Source organism: Macrobrachium nipponense, chromosome 38, assembly GCF_015104395.2.
Source record: "Macrobrachium nipponense isolate FS-2020 chromosome 38, ASM1510439v2, whole genome shotgun sequence".
Classification (NCBI taxonomy): domain Eukaryota; kingdom Metazoa; phylum Arthropoda; class Malacostraca; order Decapoda; family Palaemonidae; genus Macrobrachium; species Macrobrachium nipponense.
In genome coordinates, this window is record NC_061098.1 from 16,650,489 (window position 1) to 16,677,988 (window position 27,500).

At 36.7% G+C, this 27,500-nt stretch overlaps 1 protein-coding gene across 5 annotated transcripts in view; it reads left to right on the forward strand.

The window, feature by feature from the left end:
• The window catches only part of LOC135209676 (ras-GEF domain-containing family member 1B-like), a 966,569-nt gene that overhangs the window by 341,979 nt on the left and 597,090 nt on the right, over positions 1-27,500 (forward strand). For 2 of the 5 annotated variants that reach the window (XM_064242414.1, XM_064242415.1), the window contains exon 2: positions 26,088-27,500. This exon is cut by the window's right edge and continues 258 nt beyond it. The exons of the other annotated variants lie outside the window; for them this stretch is intronic. In XM_064242414.1, coding sequence (XP_064098484.1) covers positions 26,676-27,500 — 825 coding nt within the window. In that variant the 5' untranslated portion in view covers positions 26,088-26,675. The remainder of the gene's footprint in view (positions 1-26,087) is intronic. 5 annotated transcript variants of the gene reach the window in all.

Genomic DNA, 27,500 nt, shown 5'->3' on the forward strand with positions numbered 1-27,500 from the left:
TTTTAATTTTACTTGGTGAAACAAGGCTCTATTTGACCGTAGATTTTAGCACGTTTTAATTTGCGATAAACGTTAGGAATAATGTTTGCAATTTAGGGGCGAGGGGAAAAATCTTGTGCACGTCCTGGGTAAGCTGGAGGTCGGATCATGCCTTGTTTTTTTATGATTTTTGTGCATTTCAGTGTTCATTATCCGATTTTTTGCTCTTACATTTATTTGTGAATTTTGGTCAGTTAAGTTTCCTTTGCATTCAATTAGTGTCTTTTTATCTTGATTATCATTGTTTATTCTGAAGTTGTTTATTCTGTTGTTAGGATGATAAATGAAGTAGTGTTTGTTGGAAAGATAAAACTCTTTAATAGTGTAAGGACCTGCGTTGGAACAGAAATGAACTACGGTATGCTGAAGAAAACGAAATCGTGAATCAACCATATTTATCAACCCACGAACTAGTCACCCCTTTGAAAACAAATGTGTGCAAACTCCGTTTCCCCACACGTCACGAAGACCCTGTTGTTGTTTTGCAATGTTTGCAAACCCATTCACACAATCCATCGTCCGGGGTGGAATATCACTAAAGAAATTTCCATTTCGACTGGAATGCGAGTGAGAGGCACTGTGTCTGCCAAGACCCTCCCCCAGAGGAAGACGAATTATCAGGTCGAGCTCTCTCTCTCTCTCTCTCTCTCTCTCTCTCTCTCTCTCTCTCTCTCCGCCCCCACGAAGCTTTGGCAGGTATTCCTGAAGATTAGGAGCCGTTGACCATACTCAGAGTGGCTTTCAGGGAGATTTCGGAAATATCAGGAGGTAGATGCCTGCTGTCGCTGTTGTTGCCTGGAATAAGGTTGGGGAATGTGTACTTTTATTCGTCAAGGAATCTATCAGGTTTATGTGCCTGTAAGTATGTATATAAATGTGTAGTAACTTGACCACTTACGAAATTGTGTTGTGCACTAATACAATGAACTAACAGGACCTCATTGAAACTGGAGGATATGTAACTTTTTCCTGAAATATATATATATATGATATATATATATATATATAATATATATAATATATATATATATATATATATATATATATATATATATACACGAACAAAGTTATGCCACGGTTACAGCTTGTATAATCGCTTTTTATTTTTTTTTTATTTCTTCGTGATTTAAAATGAAACTCATACATACTATATATATATATATATATATATATATATATATATATATATATATATATATATAGTGTGTGTGTGTGTGTGTGTGCGTGTGTGTGTGTATACATACATACATAAATACATACATACATTTACTACACACACACATATATATATATTATATATATATATATATATATATATATATATATATATATATATATATATATATATATATATATAATTCATTTAATTTGCGATTAATTTTAAAAAAGTAATTTAACGATAAGGGAAAAAAATCACGAAATGAGAGCGAGAAGAAAAATTCCGGGAGGGGGGGATTGGGGGGTTGGGAGGGAGGGGGGAAGAAGTGCCGGTGTTGAAAGTGATATAAATCAGATTTGATGGGGGAAAATGATTTGCCCAAAAAGTGGAAGCTCAAGCAGAAATCCCCCTCGGGGAAAAGTTCAGAGTAAATCCTCTTGAGATTTATTGGGGAGACTCGTGAGAGGATTTGTTGTAAGGCTGCGATGGCATCACTTATACAGTTTTTGGTGGGGGGTTGGGGGGGGGGGGAGGGTTGGCGTGATTTCGTCTTCATTAGGGAGAACGTAATTATGAATTATGATATATTTTTAAATCTCTTCTCTCTCTCCTCTCTCTCTCTCCGTTCTTCTCTCCTCCTCTCTCTCGCATCTTCTTTCTTTCTCTCTGCTCTCTTGTTTTTTTTAATTTCATTTTTACTCATTTTGTTATATATCTTATTTTGTATGCCAAGGGTATATATATATATAATTAAATAGATATATAATATATATATATATTATATATTATATATATGTTTGTGTGTGTGTGTGTGTTTGTGGTAGTGTATACATATGCATTTATATTTATATATATATATATATATATATATATATATATATATATATATATATATATATTCTATTTTCGTATATATTCTCCTCCTTCGTAGTCCTTTTATGCTTTATATTCTTGTCCCTCTGCCCCATTCTTGGCCATGTAAGTTTCTCCCAAACTACCTGGAAAAATACTCCGCGAGACCTTTGCGGGAATTTGCCTTTTGCTCGTTGTTCGAAAAAGCGGACGAGCTTTTGTGTCGAACTCCGAGACAACTGGTATTTCAATCCTCTCTCTCTCTCTCTCTCTCTCTCTCTCTCTCTCTCTCTCTCTCTTCTCTCTCTCATGCACTTAAAGTTTCTTACTCTCTCCTGAAGCTTTGGAAGAAACTTCTCTCCTCTTCTCTCTCTCTCTCTCTCTCTCTCTCTCTCTCTAACGTAACCACTGTAAATTGATTATAAACTCCGACTCAAGTTAGCTGAAGAGCTGGATAAATCTCTCTCTCTCTCTCTCTCTCTCCTCTCTCTCTCTCTCTCTCTCTTGGTTAGATGCAAACTGTTTATTTGTTTTGACAATTATTGTTTTTAATTCCTTTAATTAATATATTTTGAGTCTCTTCAGAGCAAGTTTAGGGTCATAATTTCAATATTGATTTTCTTGATTTTTGTTCCTTTAAAAAAAATTATTTTATTTATTTATGTTAGTCAGCTCTAGTTTCCTTCTGTAATTTTTGTATTTATTGTTGACTGAAAAAAATGAGGTTATTAAACAGTAAGTCTCCATAGATTTTTAAACATTGAAAAATTAAAGTGAGGCTTGGATGATGTATGTATACTGAATAAATGCCTTAACAGTTGCAATCAATTAATGGATAATTAACAAGGCAGGAAAAATATTAACGTTTCTGAATAAAAAGAAATGATTACGTAAAGATTACATTAACTAATAGGAAATATATTTCACGCTAATGTAAAAAGGGGGTTTATATAGTAATAACAGAAGGTCCATTCTCCTCCATCAACTTAATTTCCTAACTCCTTTTATTCTACCTCCGTTCGTATTCTTTCTTCCATCTTACTTTCCTTAATCCTCTCTAACAATTGAGTCAGTGCAAATGCATTAACGTTTTCCTCCTGTTACACCATTCAAACCTTCTTACTTGTCCATTTCCCTTCCAGCGCTGAGTGAACCTCTTCGGTCCCAGCCTTAGCTTGGCCTTTGGTCTTATTTCTGTATTCTTTTTGTTTTTACAGAAAGGAAAGAGGACAAAGACCAAATTCGTCTCTTGATGCGGTCAGGAAACCGAAGGCCAAAACATCCAACCACAAATCGGAATTGTGGGAAGATATCGATGGAGTCTTATATATATTGAATTGCCGACTCAGGGATTTATCTCTCTTCTCTCTCTCTCTCTCTCTCTCTCTCTCTCTCTCTGGAAATCGAGTACGTTTTGTCGCCTTCAAAGGTGTTGTGTTCGTCTTGATTTGGGCAATGTGAAAATTCTTTATATATATTTTTTTTTTTATTTGTTGGCTGCTTTGCAAGAAATGTATTGCTGGTCTTGTGGCAACAGCTTTGTGTAAAATTGATTCCTATTGATATACTATATATTTATAAACGGTTTCGTAAATATATGATTTCCGGATAGTACTGAAATATTTAAAAAAAAAATCTTTTTGAAGCATTTGAAAAAAAATCTTTTGAAATATTTGAAATAAAAAATCTTTTTTTGAAATATTTGAAAAAAACCCGTTTTTTTAATATTTGAAAAAATATTTTTTTGAGTGTTTCATCATGCTAAATTATTATGTGATTTTGGTGATAATAATAATAGTAATTTCTTCTTGATTTTGGCCTTATCAACAATTGCATGAATGTGAGTTTAGACGAATTTAGCTTTCAGCCAGTTCACCTTTTCGGATTATTTCGTCTCTGGTATTTTGTGAAGTGTTTATCTAATTGATTCAGTCTAAATTTTAATCAACAAGTTACTTGCTCATGTTTTTATGAAGTTTCAGTCTCAGGATTATTCTTTGGGAATAAAGCTGAGGATTTAAGATTATTAAATAAAGCTGCAAAAATTGTTTAAATGAGAACACTGCTTTAATTCTTTAATTCTGTCATGATAATATTAATTTGTAACATTTTAACGAAAATGGTTAATTACTTCTAATGAGTTTATACCATACTTAATCAACGTGGACGGTGTCAATAACCTTGTCATTGCGTCGCGAGTAAGAACTAACCAATCCATCAATAATCAACGTGGCTTTATGAACAATCAAAGGCCTTAGCCGTTATTATCGTTTCAAATCGCGTCTCTACTTAATTAATGAATCCCGAACACGTTTAAGACATGTGGAGGGATCAGAAGGGATTACAGCCAAACCCTTCACTCCTTTCCCCCATTCCCCCTCCCCTATCCCCCAGCGACCTTGGTTAAGGGGGGGAGGACCATCGTCGAAGGAGCCTTATTCAATTACTCAGCCATAATGATGCTACTCTATGAATAATTCAATCCCAGGAAGTTTAGGCAAGCTTCGTGAGGCAGTTTAAGGATGCCCAGAGCCTCTCTCTCTCTCTCTCTCTCTCTCTCTCTCTCTCTCTCTCTCTCTCTCTCTCTGTCAGTTTGTCTGTATGTCTTTATGTCTTTATGTGTAGTTTTTTCACGCTCTTATCAGTATACTTCTCTCTCTCTCTCTCTCTCTCTCTCCTCTTTCTCTTTCTCTCTCTCTCTCTCTCTCTCTCTTGGCTGTATATCTTTATGTGCATATTTTTCTCGCCCTTATCAGGATACCTTATATATATTACTTCCCTCTCCGCCTGTCGTTTCTCTCTCTCTCTCTCTCTCTCTCTCTCTCTCTCTCTCTCTCTCTCTCTCTCTCTCTCTCTCCTTGCAAGGGGACGCATCTGTGCATGCGAAGTCATAAGGATTAAAGTATTTACTGTCTATTCTCCAACTGGACATTATCAGAAACTCCCCGTTGAAATATATACGTAGATTCAGGCGGGGTCGTTGCTAGGAGTAGCAAGTCTCCATTTTTTGTGCGCGTGTGTGTGTCTTCAGAAATTGGGGTATTTTGGGTCAAATATGTACTTTTTTTTCAAGGACCGTGTCTGAAAAGACATATTTTCTCAAGGAACCGTGCGTGAATATAAGTATGTAAATTCATACGTATACATACTTGTATTTATATTAGTGGCTACATATAGCTAGGGGTAACAATTCTCTCTCTCTCTCTCTCTCTCTCTCTCTCTCTCTCTCTCTCTCTCTCTCTCTCTCTCTCTCTCTCTCTCTTTTGAGTGGGGATATTTTGGGTGAAATATGTATTTTTCTTAAAGGACCATGTGTCAATATACATATATAAATTCATACATATCCATGCTTGCATGCATATGAATAGTGCTACATATATATACATACTTGTATCCCTATGAAGTGACCACGTATAGAACGAACACGTACAGGCATATACTAGCATACATGTTGAAAGTGACTACGTCCATATGCATACATGCATACTACTGGAGAGGGACCCTATACATATACATACCTGCAAACATAATGAGTGAACACATACATACTTATGTATAATATATACATACATTCATACACATACATAAATATTTGCATACATATTAATATTTACCACATTTCTATTTACATATTTGAGAGCAGTTAAATTACAAGAGTTGAAAGTGATAATAAAGTAATAGAAAGTTTCCAAAAATACCAAAACTTTTAAGAATAATAGAATTGCTTGAACTTTTATGGCAATTGCTTTCCAGAGCTATACAAATAGTTTTCAGAAATACCAAAACAACAACAACAACAACAACAACAATAATAATATATAGTATATATATAATAATAATAATAATAATAATAATAATAATAATAGCAATAATAATAATAATAATAATAATAATAATAATAATAATAATAATAATAATAATAATAATAATAATAATAATAAAAGCAATTTATGCTTTTGAAGCAATTGCTTTCGAGAGCTGGGCACAAAGCACATAAAGATTATTCGCGAATTTTTATTAAGGTTCTTAACAGAAGATAGTGCCATTACCCTTTCTGCGCAAGCAAATGCTAAACTAATCCCTTGCTAATTGCTTTCCTTTACATGGGAATTAGGTCGTCGTTAAGAATTTATTGTTTTGAGGTATTTATATTGGGAAACTCTCTGTGACTTATGTTTTGTTTGGTTGTGCACGCTTGCATGCATGCGTAATACATACATTCATATGTATTTATATTGTGTACATAATATAATATATATATATATATATATACTATTATATATATATATATATATATATATATATTATATATGATGTATTGTATATATACACAAACACACGATGGATGGGTTGGATCTCTTGGTATAAATAACGTCTTTACTGTAACTTTTCTCAATCATTACCTACCTGAAGAGAGAGAGAGAGAGAGAGAGAGAGAGAGAGAGAGAGAGAGAGAGAGAGAGAGAGAGCAGTCTCTGAAATATAGTATTTACTTTCTATATTTTGGCGTTTTTAGGGGCCGCTTTTTATAGATACACACACACACACACACATATATATATATATATATATATATATATATATATATATATATATATATATATATATATATGTGTGTGTGTGATATATATATATATATATATATTATATATATATATATATATATATATAGTATATATATATATATTATATATATATATAGGTATATATATATATATATATATATATATATATATATACCATATACATGTGTGTGTTAAATAATTCAAAATGTTCGTTTTCAAGTTAATATTACTTCATAGCCAAGGAATCGCATAGTTAATTTACGTTCAATCTATCCACCGTACAGAAATTCCAACAAGAACCAACCTTCACATTAAAATAGCGATTTCAGGAATGGGTTGCATTCCCAGTCGGAATACCTTGAGGTGAAATTTCATTTCGATTTTGATAATTAAGAGCTGATCATGCCGTCGTCTCCACTCCGTCTCAGGAGGGGAATTCCGTCATACGATTCATGGGATATGCAAATGCCTCCTGGTTTATGTATTGTGAGACCCCAGGCGTGTACAGATGCGAATTGCTGTGCTATACCATTTCGATGTTGTATGTATGTATGTATGTATGTATGTATGTATATATGTATATATAATATATATGTATATATATACGATATATATGTATTTATATATATACATATATATTTATGTAAACATACGTATGAATGATATACATATGTATGTATGTATTTGTTTGTATGTATGTATGTATGTCAATTTCCTTCAAATTTCATGGTACTTAATTGGCGAGCTGTGTATTGAAAATACACAACGGTCAGTAACGCATGTGCACAAACATTTATACATATGTATATATGTATGCATGTATGTCCTAGCCTGTGTCTATGCTCGTGCGTTTGTGTGCACGTGTGCATATCTTCCCGAAAGAAATGGAACGAATTCATGTAAGTTCTGCTTGAACGACATGAACGGAGACAGGAAAATGGTACAATTCCTATGATTTGTAAGCCGAATGTAACTATGAACAATTGCAAGGATTATAAGCAGACTTTATTGCACCGTTATTTGCATATCATTGTTTAGCGTATGCTTTACATGAAAGACGGGTTTTTGCCGTCAAAGGAAGCCTTTTTACTTCTAGGAATGGACCTCTCTCTCTCTCTCTCTCTCTCTCTCTCTCTCTCTCTCTCTCTCTCTCTCTCTCTCTCTCTCTCTCTCCTTCACTGTGATCTTGTATTATATATCTTTGTTATTGCCTGTTTTAGGTTACTGATGAATAATAAATAATAATAATAATAATAATAATAAGAATAATAATATATAATAATATTAATAGTAATAATTAATAATAAAATAATAATAATAATAATGATAATAATCTATAGATACTACTACTACTACTACTACTACTACTACTACTACTAATAATAACTAATAACTAATAATGAATAATAATATAATAATAATAATGATAATCATAAAGTCGATGAAGATTGCAATTATAATCATGTCTCCTCATTATTCGAATTAATATCTGTTTTCCTCTGCTCAATTCCACCTTCACGAATAATATGGAAAATAATATATCTCATTCGGTGCCTGAACGCCCGCTGTATTTTTCAGATGGTAAACAACATGTCCTCGAATTGGGTAAACTATTCTTTCTCTCTCTCTCTCCTCTCTCTCTCTCTCTACTCTCTCTCTTTCGGCAGTTTCAGAATTCTAAATATCCCTGATTGCTCCGGTCTTCGTGTTTCCTCTGTCAACAATTAAAGTTTTAATTACTCGGAGTCCTTGTTCATTCTGACTTTTGATGGCCCGGCTCTGTAAGGAGTTTTCGTTTTATTATTATTATTATTATTATTATTATTATTATTATTATTATTGTATTTTGCCGCGTTCAGACAGTCGCTTTCTTCTGCAGCGTTCAGATAGTCGCTCTCTTCTGCAGCGTTCAGACAGCCGCTCAATTCTGCCGCGTTCAGACAGTCGCTCTCTTCTGCAGCGTTCAGATAGTCGCTCTCTTCTGCAGCGTTCAGACAGTCGCTCAATTCTGCCGCGTTCAGACAGTCGCTCTCCTCTGCAGCGTTTAGACAGTCGCTCAATTCTGCCGCGTTTCAGACAGTCGCTCTCTTCTGCAGCGTTCAGACATTCGCTCTCTTCTGCAGCGTTCAGACATTCGCTCAATTCTCCCGCGTTCAGACAGTCGCTCTCTTCTGCAGCGTTCAGACAGTCGCTCAATTCTGTCGCGTTCAGACAGTCGCTCCCTTCTGCAGCGTTCAGACATTCGCTTTGTTCTGACGCATTCAGACAGTTGCTTTATTCTGACGCGTTCAGACAGTTGCTTTATTCTGACGCGTTCAGACAGTCGCTCTTTTCGGCCGCGTTCAACAAGGCATACGGACACTAGACATCCGTGCAGAGAGGCAGCGATAACAGAGGGAAAGAGTGGATGCGAGTTGCCTTACTTCGCGTTTATCGTTCCCGGAATTTGTTGCCGAAATTTGATGACGGATGAGTCGTGGCGAAGTGTTTTCTCTCTCTCTCTTCTCTCTCTCTCTCTCTCTCTCTCTCTCTCCGGGAAGTTGAAAGGGAGCGAGGAAGTTGTAAATGGAGAAAGTAAGAAGTTGGATGCGAGTTCCGGAGTTCTGAGAAGGGAAAAATGGGCATTTAGCGAGATGCAGTCGTACTTTGGGAATTATATGCCTACACGTATGTGTGCGTAATTTTTTTCTTTTAAATAGCCAGGGCAGTTTTGGCGATGGATTAGTAAAGTACGTTTGTATTAAGTTGAATGTATTTATTTTTAACTAATTTATATTTATGAAAATGAGTGGTAATATTTCATTTTATTGGGGTTTAAAGTACGGAATTTTTTGTTTTAAATGATACCCACTATTGTTTTTTTTAAACTAATTAGGGCTTTTTTGTCATTGGATTAGTACTTTAAGTTTTTATTAGATTGTATGTACGCATTGTCTAAACTAATATATATTTTATTTAATTGAGTGGTAATATTTGATTTTATTGGGGTTTAAAGTAGGTAACCTTTTGTTTAAAATGATGCCCAGTTTTGTTTTTAACTAGTCAGGACATTTTTGTCATTGGATTAGTAAATTACGTTTGTATATAATTGTATGTACGTATTTTTATAAAAACTAATATATATTCCATTGAATTGAGTATTCATATTTTATTTTGTGGGGTTTAAAGTACGTAATTTTTTAAAAATGATACCCAATATTTTTTTTTTAACTAGTCAGGACATTTTTGTTATTGGATTAGTAAATTACTTTTGTATAAAATTGTATATACGCATTTTATTAACTAATATATATTGCATTGAATTGAGTGGTAATATTTTATTTTATTTGGGTTTAAAGTACGTAATTTTTTGTTTAAATGATACCCAGTTTTTTTAACTTGTCAGGGCAGTTTTAGCAAGGGATTAGTAAAGTACGTTTGTATTAAATTGTATGTACGCATTTTATAAACTATATATTGTATTGAATTGAGTGGTAATATTTAAAGTATGTATAATAAGAGCCAAGACTGCGCAAACAGGACAGAAATTGAGACGTACCGGGAACCGAGAAGTCATAAAAAAAAACGAAAAGAAACGAGAAGTTATAACAGCGGAGAAATTCTGAGAACTAAGACGGAGGGAGAAGAGGGAGAGGATGAAAAATTGGCCAGATTAAAGAAATGATAAAAAGAAAAGGAAAAACTCTATAGAGATTTCGCTTAGTAGGGGATCCCAAGAAATTGGTTAATGATATTACGAGAGGAAGACGGCCCACCGACGACTTTCGTAGTGTTCTCGGAACCGTGGGGAATGATGTTGTCTTGGAATCGTGGGAATGATGCTGTGATTGTTCAGGTGGGGGGAGGGACGGCACCTATTCTGGACCTGCCTTCCCCCCGACCCTCACTCCTCCCTCGTCGCTTTCTGCTCCCCTCTCTCTGCCTCATCCAAAAAAAAAAAAAAAAAAAAAAAAAAAAAAAAACAAAAAAAAAAAAAAAAAAAAAAAAAAAAAAAAAAAAGTCCTGGAAGAAACTGCCAACGGTTACCCCTGAGATTGTTCCTTTTTTTAAAGACATTTTTTTGTGGCTTGTCTTTCTTTATTTTTTTATTCTTTGGTCTTTTACTTTATCATTTTGGGAAGGATTATCTGCTCTTTCATCTCTTATTTAGGGCCGAACAAAAATGTGAGTTGGACGTTTTTCGTTTTCCTGTTACAGTGTAAAACACTATTTTTTCAACCCCAAAAAAGTTATTACTGATATGAAATTTCTTAAAGGATTTATTTAATTAACGAAGATTTATTATATATATGCAAGTTTTTATGGGATATCAGCAATGAAAATCTAAAACCCGAGATGAAATGATATCCAAAAGGCCCAGTGCAATGGCTCCTACTTTAACTAAACACAAAAGCCCATCTAATGAAATAAGCACGTGATTCATATACATTCACGCGCGAGACACATACATTGCCCCTTTCACAATGGATACAGCAAGAGCAACAGCAGCTGATCAACCCAAAACAACTGAGAGAGAGAGAGATGAGAGACATCATCATCATCATCGTATCGCAAACTAATCAATAAGATCCCGCTGCAACCCGCGATACCATCACTAGCCCAGCGAGAGAGAGAGAGAGCTCTCTCACGCGCGCCTGACCTTAGCGCTTCCAGGCTGTCGTCGAAACTCTACGGTCCGAGCCCGCCCCATTTCACTACCACCCCATCCTAGTATATACTTATCGGTCTCTGGACCTGCGCGGCTGCCGCACGCGCGATGCTTTCTCGCTCGGCTATGTTGCTAAGCAGTGATTTTTTTTTTCTTTTTTATTGTTATTTCTGTGAGGTCGTATTTTTGACAGCGAGAGAGAATGATTTCACTCCTACTACATTTGTTGTTCATCTCGTCGTGTGTGTTTCTCTTTTGACAAACAATAAAATGTTATCACGTTTGTCAACTTCTGGAAATTACCCGTAAGATTTTTTTTAGTGAGATACAATATATTTACAGCCATTCATTGCTCATGCTGGTAGCTTCTAAAACAAAGCATTGCCATTAAATTAGCAATAAAAAAATTATGAATAATTTCGGAAAACTCAGGACACACATTTAGGTAGGCAAACAAGCACACAAACACGAACATTCCCAATAAAGTATGATGAAAGCGCATCTTTTGTTAAGGTTTCGATATAATGTCTGAGCTGTGCAGACCTCATTGTTATTCTCATCATACGTGGTTTATGTCCGTAGTCTGTTTTATGCTGAAACAAGCGGAAATATTATGAGAGACGAGTTTATGTGGGAGAGGAAACGTGTAATGGACGTTGATATGTTCACACTTCCAGTAGATGTTTCTTACATTTGTTTGTTAGCCTTGGATATTATTTCTCCGCTTTTTGTTCAAATTGTAGGAAGGAACAAAGCGACGATCGTTTTAGCCAGTATGGCAGAAATTGTGTGGAATTGTGCTGGAAGCGTAAAATTGTGAAATATCTTCATTCACGTTTTCAATGTAAATATTGGTTTGCAACTTAATTTGAAGATTTTTTAATATGTAATTTTCCATCATAGAAATATCTGAATTAAATGCCAAAACATCTCGTTCCAGACTACTGTTATTACTGTAGATTGTATTTATTGTTAAATTCACAGCTGCATACACTTATTATTGTATGTTGCAGTTAGTGAAATTCACGCTTCAGATTACTGTATTTATTGTAGACTGGTAATTTAGTTTTTAAATTCACAGCTGCATACACTTATTATTGTATGTTGCAGTTAGTGTTAAATTCACAGCTTCATACGCTTATAACTGCATATTGTATTTTTTGTTAAATTCACAGCTGCATACACTTAAGTATTATCGTACATTGCAGTTACTGTTAAATTCAGAACTGTAATTGCACTCCACTGCAGATAATACTAGGGTGAAGAATATCCAATTTTTTTTATTGCAGTGGGAATTCCCAACACGAGGGAATTGCTTGCATGTGTTGATCGCAAGAGGGTGTCAATCATCACCCACTCCCCCATCCCTTACCCACTCACTCCTCTTACAGATCTGTCCCCCCCCACATCCCCCTTATTCCCACCCCCAGTTCCCCCGCCCCTCCTATAGCTACAGTATTACCTACGGACTAATAAAAATGTAGTTTGTTTTGTCTTCCCCCTTCGCCCTTGAGCGAAATTATTGGACATAACAGTGTGTAGGGGACATTTCTCTTCGCCGAGATTTTGTACCCTTGTTCTCTTGTTGTTGTTGTAGTTGTTGTTGTTATGTTGTTGTTCTGGACCTTGCAAATTGACCTAATAATAATAACAATAATTTGAGATTTTTTTTATACTATTTTCTTCTTGTTATAAGAATGTTTTTGTAGATCAACGTTTTACAATGTTATGCAGTAGTTTGAAAACGTTTAATTTTGTTTAATTTTTCATGTAAAACAAAATGCAAATAAAGATTTTCTTTCTCACTTTTCAATTAGAATGTCAACATTCATCGACTTTTTATTATTATTATTATTCATTATTATTATTATTATTATTATTATTATTATTATTATTATTATTATTATTATATTATTATTATTATTATTATTATTATATTAATAATATTATATAATAAATAATAATAATAATAATAATAATAATAATAATAATAATAATAATAGTTTTTTTCTTTCTCGAATAAATTTTCACGTTCATTTCTTCAATAAAAAATTTCTCCACATTCATATTCGCCTTTTCGTCACGCTCGCACGCACGCACACTCCCAGTTACGCGGACTGTCTCCGCAATTATGTCGTTTGTCACTTAAGTGGATGATTGATGGTAATTGTTCTGGAATGAAAGCGTATCTACGAACTTGAGTATTGGTGTATTATGTATCATTGAAGTAGTTGGGGAGTCATTTTTTTTTTCACTGCCAAGGGAAGTACGTAGTTCGTCGGCTTACTCCCCGAGCGAACGATAAACGGGAACATGATAAAAAAGAAAAACTCGCCATTACGCCATTCCAGGAGGAAGGAGGGACGCAGTCTAGTCTCCTCACATGACGTCTCTTGAGAGAAAAACGCATAACACACAAGAGCGTCAGTTTTACGACGTGAACCAAACGGATGAAGTGTCTTTTTTTTTTAAACATTTTCTATTCGCCGAAGAGGAAAAAGGAAAATGGCCGTATGTCACCCACCGCCAGGTCATATAGCAGAACCCTTCCCCTCCAAAGATGTTGGTTGCCATAGTTGTAAAGTAAAGCTTCCGGTTTGTAAGAATCGAGAAGTGAGAGGAACTGAGTGATGGTAATAAATACTTCAGGGGATTTGTGTTGATTTGTAAGATACGCATGCATACATATTGTATATATGCATATATGCGTACATGTATGTATGTATGTATATATATATATATATATATATATATATATATATATATATATAATATATATATATATATCAAATCTGGTTGTAAGGCAGTATGTACGTATATATTCATTTGTGAGTTTCCATGTGTCTATATGTATGGTGTATAATATATGGTATATATATATATATATATATATATATATATATATATATATATATATGTGTGTGTGTGTGTGTGTGTGTGTGTGTGTGTGTGTGTGTGTGTGTGTCTGTGTCTGTGTGTGTGTGTGTGGTGTGTGTGTGTGTGTGTGTTGGGACGTTTAAACCCGTAAGTAACACGTGAACCAAACAGTTATTTTCTTCTGCATCTATTCCATTCTACCTACTTCCATTGAAAAAAAAAACCCTTACAGAGATAATCTGAGACCGATGCAGAGACACCTCGTAGGAAAATCAGTGTAATTGTGTGTGTGTGTTTTTATATTTCTTTTTTCTCTCTAATTCGAAGGACGGGTCCCCAGCCTGCAAAAGAGCAGTAAAGCCTTACGTATATACCAGCACCCCAAGGCATTGATTAAAAGGGGCCGCAGACTCTTGTTTTCAGTTTCTATTTTCTCTCTCCCTTCTTTCCATTTCCTCTTCTTTTTTTCTGTCATTTCTTTCTTGTCTCGCCACATTTGCTTGCGAAGGTTTTTTACTTATTTTTTTTTACACTGATATAGAGAGGCTGTTTTCGTCTGGCTTCTCTTTTTGCTTTTTTTTTTTTATTTTTTATTTCTTGTCAATAATCGTCTGTTAATTTCCTTCCTTATTTATTCTTGGTTGTTAATTCCCATCCTATTTTACTGTCTTAGGCATAATTAGTCGTCAAAATACCAGTTTTATCTCTCTCTCTCTCTCTCTCTCTCTCTCTCTCTCTCTCTCTCTCTCTCTCTCTCTCTCTCTCTCATTTCCACATTTTCTCCAGTTTCCAAAGAGTTTTCTCAATTAATTATCCAGGTTTAATTTGTTTGACTCTCTCTCTCTCTCTCTCTCTCTCTCTCTCTCTCTCTCTCTCTCTCTCTCTCTCTCTCGTCCATTTTCGAAATATACAGTCACCTTTACAAAGGAGCTTCGTACAAATTCTTCGTGAATCAAATGCGACTCCAGTTGTTGAATTGATTCAACACTCATTTATTTTGCAGTTGCGTTCAATTCGCGTTCTTTGATTGCTATGCAAAATTAATTAGTCCTCGGGCTCAGTAATCCTCCTCTTCTTTTATATATAAAATTCGGAAGCTGAAGGCTCTCTCTCTCTCTCTCTCTCTCTCTCTCTCTCTCTCTCTCTCTCTCTCTCTCTCTCGTCTGATGAAATAGTGAATTTCATTTTACCAAACGTACCGCACAGCTGTTCCCTTACATGTCTTTGAATCCGGTCTTTCATATTCGTAATTAATATTTCTCTCTCTCTCTCTCTCTCTCTCTCTCTCTCTCTCTCTCTCTCTCTCTCTCTCTCTGTGACTACAGCCACCAGAACCTAAAATTTTCTTGCTCTTGAAAGCACATCCATACCAGGAGATTGATTCTCTCTCTCTCTCTCTCTCTCTCCGTTTATAAAACTCCTCAGCATTGATTCTATGTGTGCTGGAGCAAGAGATTGAGTGATTCTCATCCTTCGTAAAGCTTAGATTCTTCTGCCCTATGTTCCCCTAGTTTGTTTTGCCAGCTCACTTTTAATGGTCTCCGATATTTGAGAATGGGGAGGCCGACGGAAAGGGAAACCTAGCGTCTTTTTGCAGCTCTGGCTAAAAGGAAAAAAAGCAAAGAAAATAAGATTTCTGATTAGAATTGGAAAGTTTTTTTTATACTGGAAAATAGATTTTTTTGACTGATTGATTGATTAAGAAAAAATCTTGCTAGTGGCTGATTCTCTTCTGGAAAGATAGAAGATTAAATGAATGAAGGGAAAATGTAAATAGGTAGAGAGTTCCTAAGCCTGATGTTAACAGGTAGGTAATAGTCTCCAACCGAGCACTTCTATGATTGTTGTTTTACCAGAGAGAAAATGTGGGAAAAGTTGGTCTGTCACGTGTTACGTAGTTACATGAGAAAGATGAGATTTTATCCTTCAGCTCAGCGGATCACTGACCAAAGTAATACCTGTAGAAACGAAACGGTGAAGACTCATTGCATGGGGTCAGGTTACACTTACAGGTCAGAGGTCAAATAGGAAATTTATTTAGGTCGTAGAAATAGCTACTTTTAAGCTTGGGTCATGCCGGTCATCAGCTAGGCTATAGTATTCGTCCTAGCCTCCTCCTGGAAATGATCGTGCATCTGACAACTTCATTCCCTTGACCAGCGTGTCTGTAATGTAAATGCGTCCCTTCAAGTTATTGTATGTGTCACTTGTGTCGGTGGCACAAACCGCTGCCGGCTGTGTTGGAGATGGTGGAGAGGATACTGCCGGAGAAGATGCTGCATGACACTTTATTCCAGAATTAGTGTGTATGTGTTTTGGATTGTTATTGCTGTACGGATGTGGTCTGTTTCTTGTTTAATAGTTATAATAAAGATGGGCGAAGTGAATATGGTTATTGTTGTTAATCTAATTATATGGTGATGTTCTTACTAGTAGTATGCTGTATTAAGCATATACATATGTATGTATGTGTTTATTATTTATAAAAGTATATATACATACATACACATATATGTTTTTATACATATTTATATATTCCTACAAAGATAATATATATATATATATATATATATAATATATATATATATATATATTATATATATATACATACATACTACATACATACATACATACATACATATAGAAGGTAAATCTTTTTTTAAGAGAAAATATTCAAATATATATGCATCTGTTGTTGCAATGTTTGCATATGAACACTTAGCATTTATATTGCAGCACGCATGAATATGTATGTTCATGAACTGCACAAATTTCGTGCATTTTTTTTAAATGGGCGTTTGTATCATTCCAAAATTTTTTTAAAGAAAATAAGTTTTTTTATTTTGTCTTTTATCCCATTCCATTTTCTTTTATTATAACGATAATATCATGTATTGTTTTTAGTATATTCCATGCCATTGTTTTTGAAAAGAAAATATATATGATTTAATTTTTTATAAATAAAATCTCATGTAGTGTTTTTTTTTATTTGGATTCTATTCCACTCTATTGTTTTTTGTAAAGAAAATATATATAACTGCATTTTTTTATTAAGAAAATATCATGTAGTGTTTTTTTATTTGGCTTTTATACCCATTATACTTTTTTGTGAAGAAGCTAAATATGATTAATTTTTTTTTATAAAGAAATCATGCAGTATTTGTAATTTTGCTTTTATTCTAAGCCTAAATATAATATTGCCAGTCTAGCGTGAGCTGGCTTCCCGGAATCATTTAGAGAAGCGAAAAATCGAGAGAGAGAGAGAGAGAGAGAGAGAGAGAGAGAGAGGAGAGAGAGAGAGAGAGAGAGAGAGAGAGAGAGGAAAGCAAGAAACGATCTCCTCTACCCAGCCACTCCAGAAAATCCCAGACTAAATGGCTTTTAAGAAGGAGAGAGAGAGAGAGAGAGAGAGAAGTGGGGCTTATATTGTAGGTAGAATGTGTGTATATATATATATATATATATATATATATATATATATATATATATATATATATATATATATACACTTTGTATCTCAAAACTTACTGATTGTACAACTTTGCGTTCATTCCTCTTCGTTGTGTGTATCTAGTAGACTTGACAGTCCATCAGATCCTCAGCGGAGGAAGTTACTAATTAGAAGAGCAACGATCTCGTTCTGTTTCTCAGTCGAACTGATTTTTAAAACTCTCTCTCTCTCTCTCTCCTCTCTCTCTCTCTCTACTCTCTCTCTCTCTCTCTCTCTCTCCCCGCCTTCTTAGAACTTCATGACCCATTCATTTTTCAAGAGGCGGGGGACTGTTTTTGACACAAGAGGCGAAATTAATAATTTGTTTTAATTCTGTTTCGAGCTTTTTTTTTTTTGGTGGTGGGGGGAGGAGCCAGCTCTCTCTCTCTCTCTATCTCTCTATCTACTCTATACTTCTCTCCTCTCTCTCTCTATCTATCTTATCAAGCAGTTGTTTATATGTGTATATGAATATATAATTTGTAGGCACTATTATACATATATTTTATCGGTATATCTATATAATATATATATATATATATAATATATATATGTATATATGTATATATAATATATATATATATATATATTATATATATAAGAATAATAATAATAATAATAAGAGTTCGAGGCTGGACCCTACCATGTATCACGTGAAAAGGCACAACAAAAACAATAAAGGCAACACAGTATTGAGCTGTTTTGCCTTTCCCGCTCTATATAATATATATATATATAATATATATATATATATATATATCTATATATATATATATTATATATATATATATATATTAGTATATATATATATATAGAATATATATATATATGAGAGAGAGAGAGAGAGAAGAAACACTCTAGGTTTTACGTTCAGTACATTTATTATAGCAACTTTGCGAGACTGATTTATAAATAACTCACCCCAACCCTTTTTTCTATAATCTGTTGTTCCCATCTCACTTGGGCGTGAAACTGTCTCTATTCTATTGCACCCCCCCCCCCCCCCCCCCCCCCCCCCCCCCCCCCCCCCCCCCCCCCCCCCACCCCCCCCCCCCACCCCCCCCCCGGTAAAAGAAGTCAAGGGTAAAAGGACACAACTTATGTTCGAGTGATTGTCAGAACACGGTGAACACGGGTGGCAGTTGGAAGTCCTCCTCACAGCTCACCCGCTGACAATTCGGGGATGTCAGCGACGTCAATTCCGCGATGTAAGTGATGTCAATCGCCAAGAGTGATTCAATCATTTCCCCGCCGTCGCAATCAACGAGGAACCTCAATTTCACCTCGGCACGTTGGCGTCGTATAGTTGTATTTTCCGATGACAAATGAAACCTTAATGAATGTGTGTGTTTAGTACTCTATAAATTGTCTTAGCACACAAAGATGAGTTTTGGAAGTCTACTACCGTTGCTACTGTTAGGCTCATACATTACATTATTGCACACGATTGACTTGGAAGTGGTATGTTGTTTACTCTATTAAATCATAACCATTGCTTGATTATATATATGTATGCATACATATTCTTTGTATATATTATATATAGATATATATATATATATATATATATATATATATATATATATATATATATATATATATATATATATATTAATATGGGGGAATTATCCCTCCATGTATTTCATTAGGTAAGCGTGGATACGAAACGGAAGGCAGACCCCCACTACACAGACAGGCTCTCTCTCTCTCCCTCCCGGCAATCCCCACCCCACATCTCTTCTCTCTCTCTCTCTCTCTCTTCTCTCTCTCCATTCTAACAGGTAATGAAAATGAGAGAGTTGCATCATAACATAACGTTTATTTACAGTAACAACTAAGTCGGTTAACTAAGTAATCCAGTCTCACAGACTAACTTAAAACTACTCATTGTCAAGTCACCCCAAAAGGTCACACCTTTTCCCTGGGAACTCTGTCCCACAGAAATCCAGAACCATCTGCCAAAGATACAGAACACATTCTGGTAAGTACACCACACGAGTTTAAAGACAAAGTTAATAAAATGGAACATCTTACAAGATATCAAACAAGCCACCCCTTTGGCTAAAGTAAAGGTAACACTTACCCATTCCCAACCGGACACTAAACACTATGTCAAAAAACTCCCCCGGCGAATGCCACGGCATCTTTGCCTATGACTCGAACGAAGCCCTCTGTCAAAAAGCCCTCTCATAGGCTTGGGTATGAACGCTTTTAACAGAAAGAGGCGCACACGCACATACGAACACACAGTTCGCTAGCGCCTCACGGTTCTAGCTGCATCTAGTTTCACAAAGGCACTTTGGGAAGAGTTCATAAACTGTCGTACATTGACTCGACGAACTAAGCATTTTTATCTCACGCCATCCCCTAGAAACTCATTGATCAGCTATTCTCAGGTCGTTACTCTGCACTGTCCTCCACATTCCACAGGTTACAGAGAATGCACGAACAATACATAATTAATCAAAACCCTATGTCTTACAGATTGCTCGGCCTCGCACCTATATGCTAGCTCCCGCCTAGCAAAATTGCTTATATATATAAAAACATTGGCCGGCTTAAAATTAAATAATAAGAAAAACTGCACGTCTCTGGCATTATAAAAATAAAGAAATTTTATCACGCTTTTTAATCACCCAAATTAAACACAAAACGCATTTTCTCTGATATTTTTAATTTTTGCCATAAGGATTCTTGAATATCCCTCTTCGCTTGTCTGCAAGTAGCTGAACAGACAGTAGACTGTAGCAACTGTAGGAAGACGGAATGCCTCCCTCATCGTAGAAGACTCTCACGGCTTCTTGTAGATCCCCAAAAAAACACGCTGTAGAATTCTCTCGATCACCCACGTGGAAATACTTGTAATCACCATGGACAACATGGCAGCAACCTCTCTTCACGGCTGGTGGACGTCTTGCTGGTGTCGGTGAACTTTTGGGCGTTAGTATGTCAGTCAGGTCTTTGGTCAATCTAAGAAAATTAACCCAAACATACTACTTCTATCAAACAATGATCTCAAAAAGTCAGAAATACTAACTGAACGTCTCCCAATTAACTCCCTTAAATATGACTACTAAAATGATAAGTCATTATCACAACTCTCTAAGAAAAAAAAACATCAAGTTCTCCAATTCAATTCTCCAAACTCGCACATCAGCACACACACAACTCAGAAATCACAGCAACTCCACGGAATTCTGCACTCACATTTCGAACTCGAATGTGCTCACAAGAAAAAAAAAGAAAAAATTCGTAACAAGCCCAAAAAAGAAAAGAATCACGTAACACCCAGACCCAGACTTTCTCGCAAGCTGATATTTAAACAACCCACAAAATCAGTAAAAACCTCCAACTTTTAACAGCAAAAAACCCCTTTACTGCTCAATAATTAATCACAACTGAGACTTAATGTTAACTCCCTTTTCGTAAATAGCAACCCTCGAAAAATCATCTCCCGGTAAAATCAAATCTCCCGTCCAAAAAAGAAATGTATTTAAGCTCAATCCCCCAAACAAATCAACTCTCATAGGAAAAGGAAGAAAAATAATAAAAAAAAAAGAATAATCACAAGTAGATTTCCCAATCACAAAAATACATAATACATGTATAATATGCATAACTCCCGCGTTTTCCCCAAGAAATGCTCCATGTAAAGTTATGGAATTTGCCAGAAAGCAAACTCTCATACATGCGCTTTCGTGAAATGCTATAGCCACATTTCCAGATATTGCAAAAATTCTGATCTATCACCATCAGAGGAAAAGAATCAGCACACGCTCATCACATCGCTTGTCAGCAGAAAAATCACCTGCGGACGCATGCTCAAACAACAGCACAAAAATTGTCTAGTAAGACACATAAGTTTGGAAACTCATGATTCTCAAGAAAAAAAGGTCTAACTGACACATTTCACAGAATTAACTCCAGGATATGACTAATGTGTTCAAAAATTTGTCTCGAAGACTTATTCTCTCAACATGACTTTTCCCAAATTATATTTCTCCAAGAATAACACACTTGTGAACATGAAAAATGCACACACATCTCCATATGACTCGTAATGCAGTAATGCCATTTCTCTCTAAATAGACACGAAATCAAAAAAAGAGAACCTCAGAAAATCTTCTCTTGACTCAAAAAAACTCCATAACCACAAAAAAAAAAGGTCACCCGCCAAGATTAATTCCAACTCCATTATGAGACATCATATCAATAATAACACCACTCCGGTTATAAAAATATTTCCTCCATTTGGTTATTAAGGCCTTTAAATAACCAACCCCTTATATTATCTCTATTTCTCCAATAGCCACATGTCAGTAGAAAAAAAAAAAAGACACCACTCCAAGAATAGAGATAGTCACCTCTATTTCGGCAAATACAAAATATTTACCTCTATTTCCACAATAAACTCCATGTGGAACAAAACAAGGCTCCAAATAAATATATATATCCCAAAAAATGTGCACTCAAGGCATCTAACTCACACACTCCCAAATATTGCCCCATAATCTCCAAATATGTGTCTCCATTTGCAACAAAGATGGCTTGCCAAAATATGAACTAACATAGCTTTCTACCACATTGGCAAATATCAAAAATGGCCAAAATATATATCTCTATATATTATATCTCAAATATAACTCCAAAATAATATATACCTCCAATTATCTCTCCAAAATAATATATCTCAATTATAACTCAATTATAACTCCAATTCTCCAGAGAATAACTCAATGTTATAGTAAAAACTATAAAAAAACTCACTCCATTTAGCATAACTGCTAAAAAAAAAGGCAAAAAACTCGGCAATAAAACTGTCATAGAAAATTCTAAGAAAAAATCACCAACGTGCCACAAAGTCATTATAACAGAACTCCAAAAATCACAGTGTCTAAGCAAAGACTTCCCCATATGCACTACGACATAGGCCATTAGAAAACTTAACCAAGTTCCTATCTCTCAAAGTTGTCACAAATACAACTAAGGTATTGTGCAAGAAAACTCACAATTTCTGGAACACAAATATTCCAGAGAAAAAAATGTAGTGCCATTCAAAACATGCAAGAAATCTCCCCTATATTACTCTATAGCATCAAATAGCTAAAACACGAAACGTCCCGAACAATGACTCTAAGTCATGAACTGAGATAATATTCACACTAACTGGAGAGAAAAAACAAATTCAAATTCACCCATGGTAAAAAAAAAACTTGTCAGCGATGGCTAATTTCCAAAAAAGGAGAAAAGAAAGAAAAAAATCAACGGCACCATTAACTATCTCCCGTAACTCACCAGATGTCAAGCAATTATCTGCTGAACTCATAAAAAAAAGGAAAAAAAAAACTAAAACAATGTGTTGTTAGTTCTTTCCCATAATCACAAAAGATTTCACCTCCCTTGACAGCATTAAAACACCCACGTATTAGTACATAAAAAATCAGTATCAGAAATATCATTATCACAAAATCACCAAAAAAAATTGCTATCATCAAAATCATCAGTATTCAAGTACAAAAATTATCACCAATGTTAATGCTTGTCCATTCTCCAAAAATTCAGCACTAAATTCAGCAAAATTCACACAATTCACCAAGATTCAGCCAGATTCATCAAGATTCAGCAAAACTCATCCCCGTGAATCACTGAAAATATTCTCCAAAGTTACAAAAACTGAACAAATAATTAAACACAGACTTCTCCCATTAATTCATTGTAAGTAATTCTCCTTGAATAATTATCTGTTAATAATTATTGAATAATCTCCCATGAAATATCTCAAATCTCTCGTAAAACAATTCTCCCGTAATGATAATTATACTTAGGCAAACCTCCCGTAACACATCTCAAGATAATAATTATTAATAATAACAATAATAATAACTCTCCAAAGCAATAATTCTCTTGCAAAGCTTTCAAGTAAGGGTGAAATTCAAATAGCATACAACAGTAATGCTGAATTTCTTAGGACCATACAATTCTCCAGCATGCAACACCATGACATAACACCATGCCACACAACACAGATACAACACCAATCATCGGCATTTCAAAGTAATTTCTCCAACACAATAAAAAAAAATAATCTGTGTATATTTGTGTCTTTCAAGGCACAAAGAAACATATAACACATCCCGTGCATGTTAACTACTTTTCCCCTCATTTTCGTAAAAGAAAAATCTCTTTCTATTTCCTTTTCTCTTCATCCAAGAGAGAGAAAAAAAAAATATCTTTTCTAAAAAAAAGACTCTACGGGCATTTCACTTCATCAACTTATCAATCAGCTGATATCTTAGCATTCAATGTCAGGCCAGACCCTCTCCAACACTAAGAGAAAAAAAAAAGGAAAAGGGGGAAGTTTCACCCACACTGAGACAAAAAAATTTCTCCCCCCCTGAGAACAACCCCTCAGTCAAGCGGCAGAACACTCCCCCGAGGCATGCCAGTAGTATCCCCATCTCGCAATACCCTCCCCTGCACTATCTCACGAGTGAGGCTAGTGGTACCCATGCAACTACCCTCCCAAGGGATGCCCGTACACCCTCGCAATGCAAGGCGCCTCTCTGCAGAAATATGCTGAGCCCTTAAAATTGTGGCCGCTCTGTGTCACTAAGCCAAATCTGCTTATATAAGCACAGTTCCCATGCATAGAAAAATACACTCCTATGTTTTAAACAAAGACGAATGCATACGTCTATTATAAACACGTGCAAATAAAGAAAACACGTCACTATGGGGAAAGAAAAAATTGTTTTGACCTCTTGAACCAATCCCATAACCCTGAAATATTTAAACAAAAACCCACTCCTTTTTGATAAACAATAGTTTAACACTCACCACTCCATAATGGGAAAAAAGAACTCGAAATTCTTCGTAAAAACGCGTAAATCTCGTCGGCACAATACAAACGCGACCGGTGAGATGACCACTAGCAACACTCACTTACAAACTAGACTGAGTTGCTTGTCTCACGACTCCCCACCCCCCCTGAAGAATCTTGGTACGAGCAAATTTGATGACTCTAATAGAAAAATCTTTCCTCATCCCCCCATCTCACGGACGGACATTTTCTCTACCCCTTTTTTCCTAACTGGCCAACCATCTCTACATTGGCGTTCCTAGGCATAGAAAAGCAAGAAAACTTTCATATCCCCTTTTTACCGCTGCCACCACTATTAATATGGGGGAATTATCCCTCCATGTATTTCATTAGGTAAGCGTGGACACGAAACGGAAGGCAGACCCCCACTACACAGACAGGCTCTCTCTCTCTCTCCCGGCAATCACCCCACATCTCTCTCTCTCTCTTCTTGCAGCTGCTCTCTTCTCTCTCCATTCTAACAGGTAATGAAAATGAGAGAGTTGCATCATAACATAAACGTTTATTTACAGTAACAACTAAGTCGGTTAACTAAGTAATCCAGTCTCACAGACTAACTTAAAACTACTCTTATTGTCAAGTCACCCCAAAAGGTCACACCCTTTCCCTGGGAACTCTGTCCCACAGAAATCCAGAACCATCTGCCAAAGATACAGAACACATTCTGGTAAGTACACACACAAGTTTAAAGACAAAGTTAATAAAATGGAACATCTTACAAGATATCAAACAAGCCACCCCTTTGGCTAAAGTAAAGGTAACACTTACCCATTCCCAACCGGACACTAAACACTATGTCAAAAAACTCCCCCGGCGAATGCCACGGCATCTTTGCCTATGACTCGAAGCCCTCTGTCAAAATCCCTCTCATAGGCTTGGGTATGAACGCTTTTAAACAGAAAGAGGTGCACACGCACATACGAACACACAGTTCGCTAGCGCCTCACGGTTCTAGCTGCATCTAGTTTCACAAAGGCACTTTGGGAAGAGTTCATAAACTGTCGTACATTGACTCGACGAACTAAGCATTTTTATCTCACGCCATCCCCTAGAAACTCATTGATCAGCTATTCTCAGGTCGTTACTCTGCTCTGTCCTCCACATTCCACAGGTTACAGAGAATGCACGAACAATACATAATTAATCAAAACCCTATGTCTTACATATATATATATACAAACAAAGTATATGTATGCATATATATATATAATCAAGCAATGGTTATGATTAATAGAGTAAACAACATACCACTTCCAATCAACGTGTTTGCAATAATGTAATGTATGTGCCTAACAGTAGCAACGGTAATAGACTTCCAAAACTCATCTTTGTGTGCTAAGACAATTTATAGATTACTAAACATTAATATCAGTTTTCATAATTATTTTAAAATTGCTAGTTTTTACCTGGATGGGTCTGATTGGGAGTTCTAATTACGTGGTAACTTCCAGATTTCCAGTTTTAATCTTTTTTTTCTCTCTGACTTGCTCCTCTTTCAAATATTGAATTAAATGTTGAATTGATTTTATAGGCATAGGAAGATTTATTCATACTAATCTCACCTCATACATTTCCAGAGTCAGAATAAATGTTCTTTAAAATGTAGCGGAAAGAATTTTGATCAATATGAACCTTTTGGTCATGAATGCATCAGAAGGTGTCTGTGAGACCTTTAGAAATCGCGAGGTGAGCAAGAGTTGATAGAACGATGATCGCCATACTGAAGTCGTCCCGTGTGTCGAACTATAATTATCCACCGAATATGAGGTTGCAATGTTGACTATGAGGTTACAACGTCTACTGTGAGGTTGCAATGTTGACTGCGAGGTTGCAATGTTGAGTAATTCGTGCCTCACGAATGAGTCCTAGTGTTAATTACCCCAGAAGCGACGCGTCGGATTAAACCCCTCCGAATCCATCCTTCTTCGATGACAGAACGGCCACCGTCGGTGAATCCCCAGCGCCCCTTCCTCACTTGCAGCTGACTGCCGCTGGACCGCCTTAGAGTTCCCCCTCACCATGTGCAGCTGGAGGCGCCGCCGAAGTCCCCGGCGGTCCCCGGCGGCGACGCCGTAACCCTCCGGGTTGGCCTCCACTGACTGGGGTTCCCGAAGACACCGTCGGCGGCTTCGGCTTCGGCGGCGAAGGGCATCATCACCATCATCATGGCCGGGCTGTGCGGATGCTGGAAGCTGTCGTCCCACGGCCACTGCGATGGATGCGGTTACAAGGTCCTCCTGCGGGGGGCGCTCAATCCGGGGGGGCAGCCCTTCAAGCAGGACAAGGCTCAGAAGGACAGCAGCTTGCCTCAGCCGGTGCTCATCAAGAAGGACAAGAAGGACGAGGCCAAGTTCGCCACGATCGAGACGCCCATCCGGCAGCTGCAGGCGTCCCCCTCGCAGCACAGGCGCCACTCCCACCCCTTCCACTTGGTGACGGAGGGCAACGGCAGCAGCGACAAGTCCCAAGAGTCCTCCTCCTCGCAGACCCAGTCCCACAGTCTCCAGCGCCGCCACCCTCACGCTCTGCCTCAGTCTTCCGCCTACAATGTCCCGCTGCCTCCCAGCAGCTTCCCCCCGAGGGAGCCACTGCAGCACCCCTGGTCCCATTACCTTCACCACCCAGAGACGTCCATAGGGGCGGTGGGAGGGGGTTTAGGAGGAGGAGGAGGAGGAGGAGGATGTATGGGAGGTAGCAGCGACCATCATCACCACTCGAAGGAGTGGGGGGCGTCGCCGTGCCTGGGGCCCTCCTACCCCCACCAAATGCTGCTGAGCACCATGCAGCCTCCGGAGGAACTGAGAAGAGCCCCTCCGAGGGAACCAGTCCACCCAGCACTCCAGCCATTAGACGCCGTCCTACAAGATATCCCGCACATCGCGTCGCTGCCGTCGTCGCCCCGGCCGAGGCACCGCCCGCCGCCCTTCGACCTCAGTTCCTTCATCCCGCCCCTGTCCCCGAGGCTGACCGGCTCCATGGACAGCGGGGAC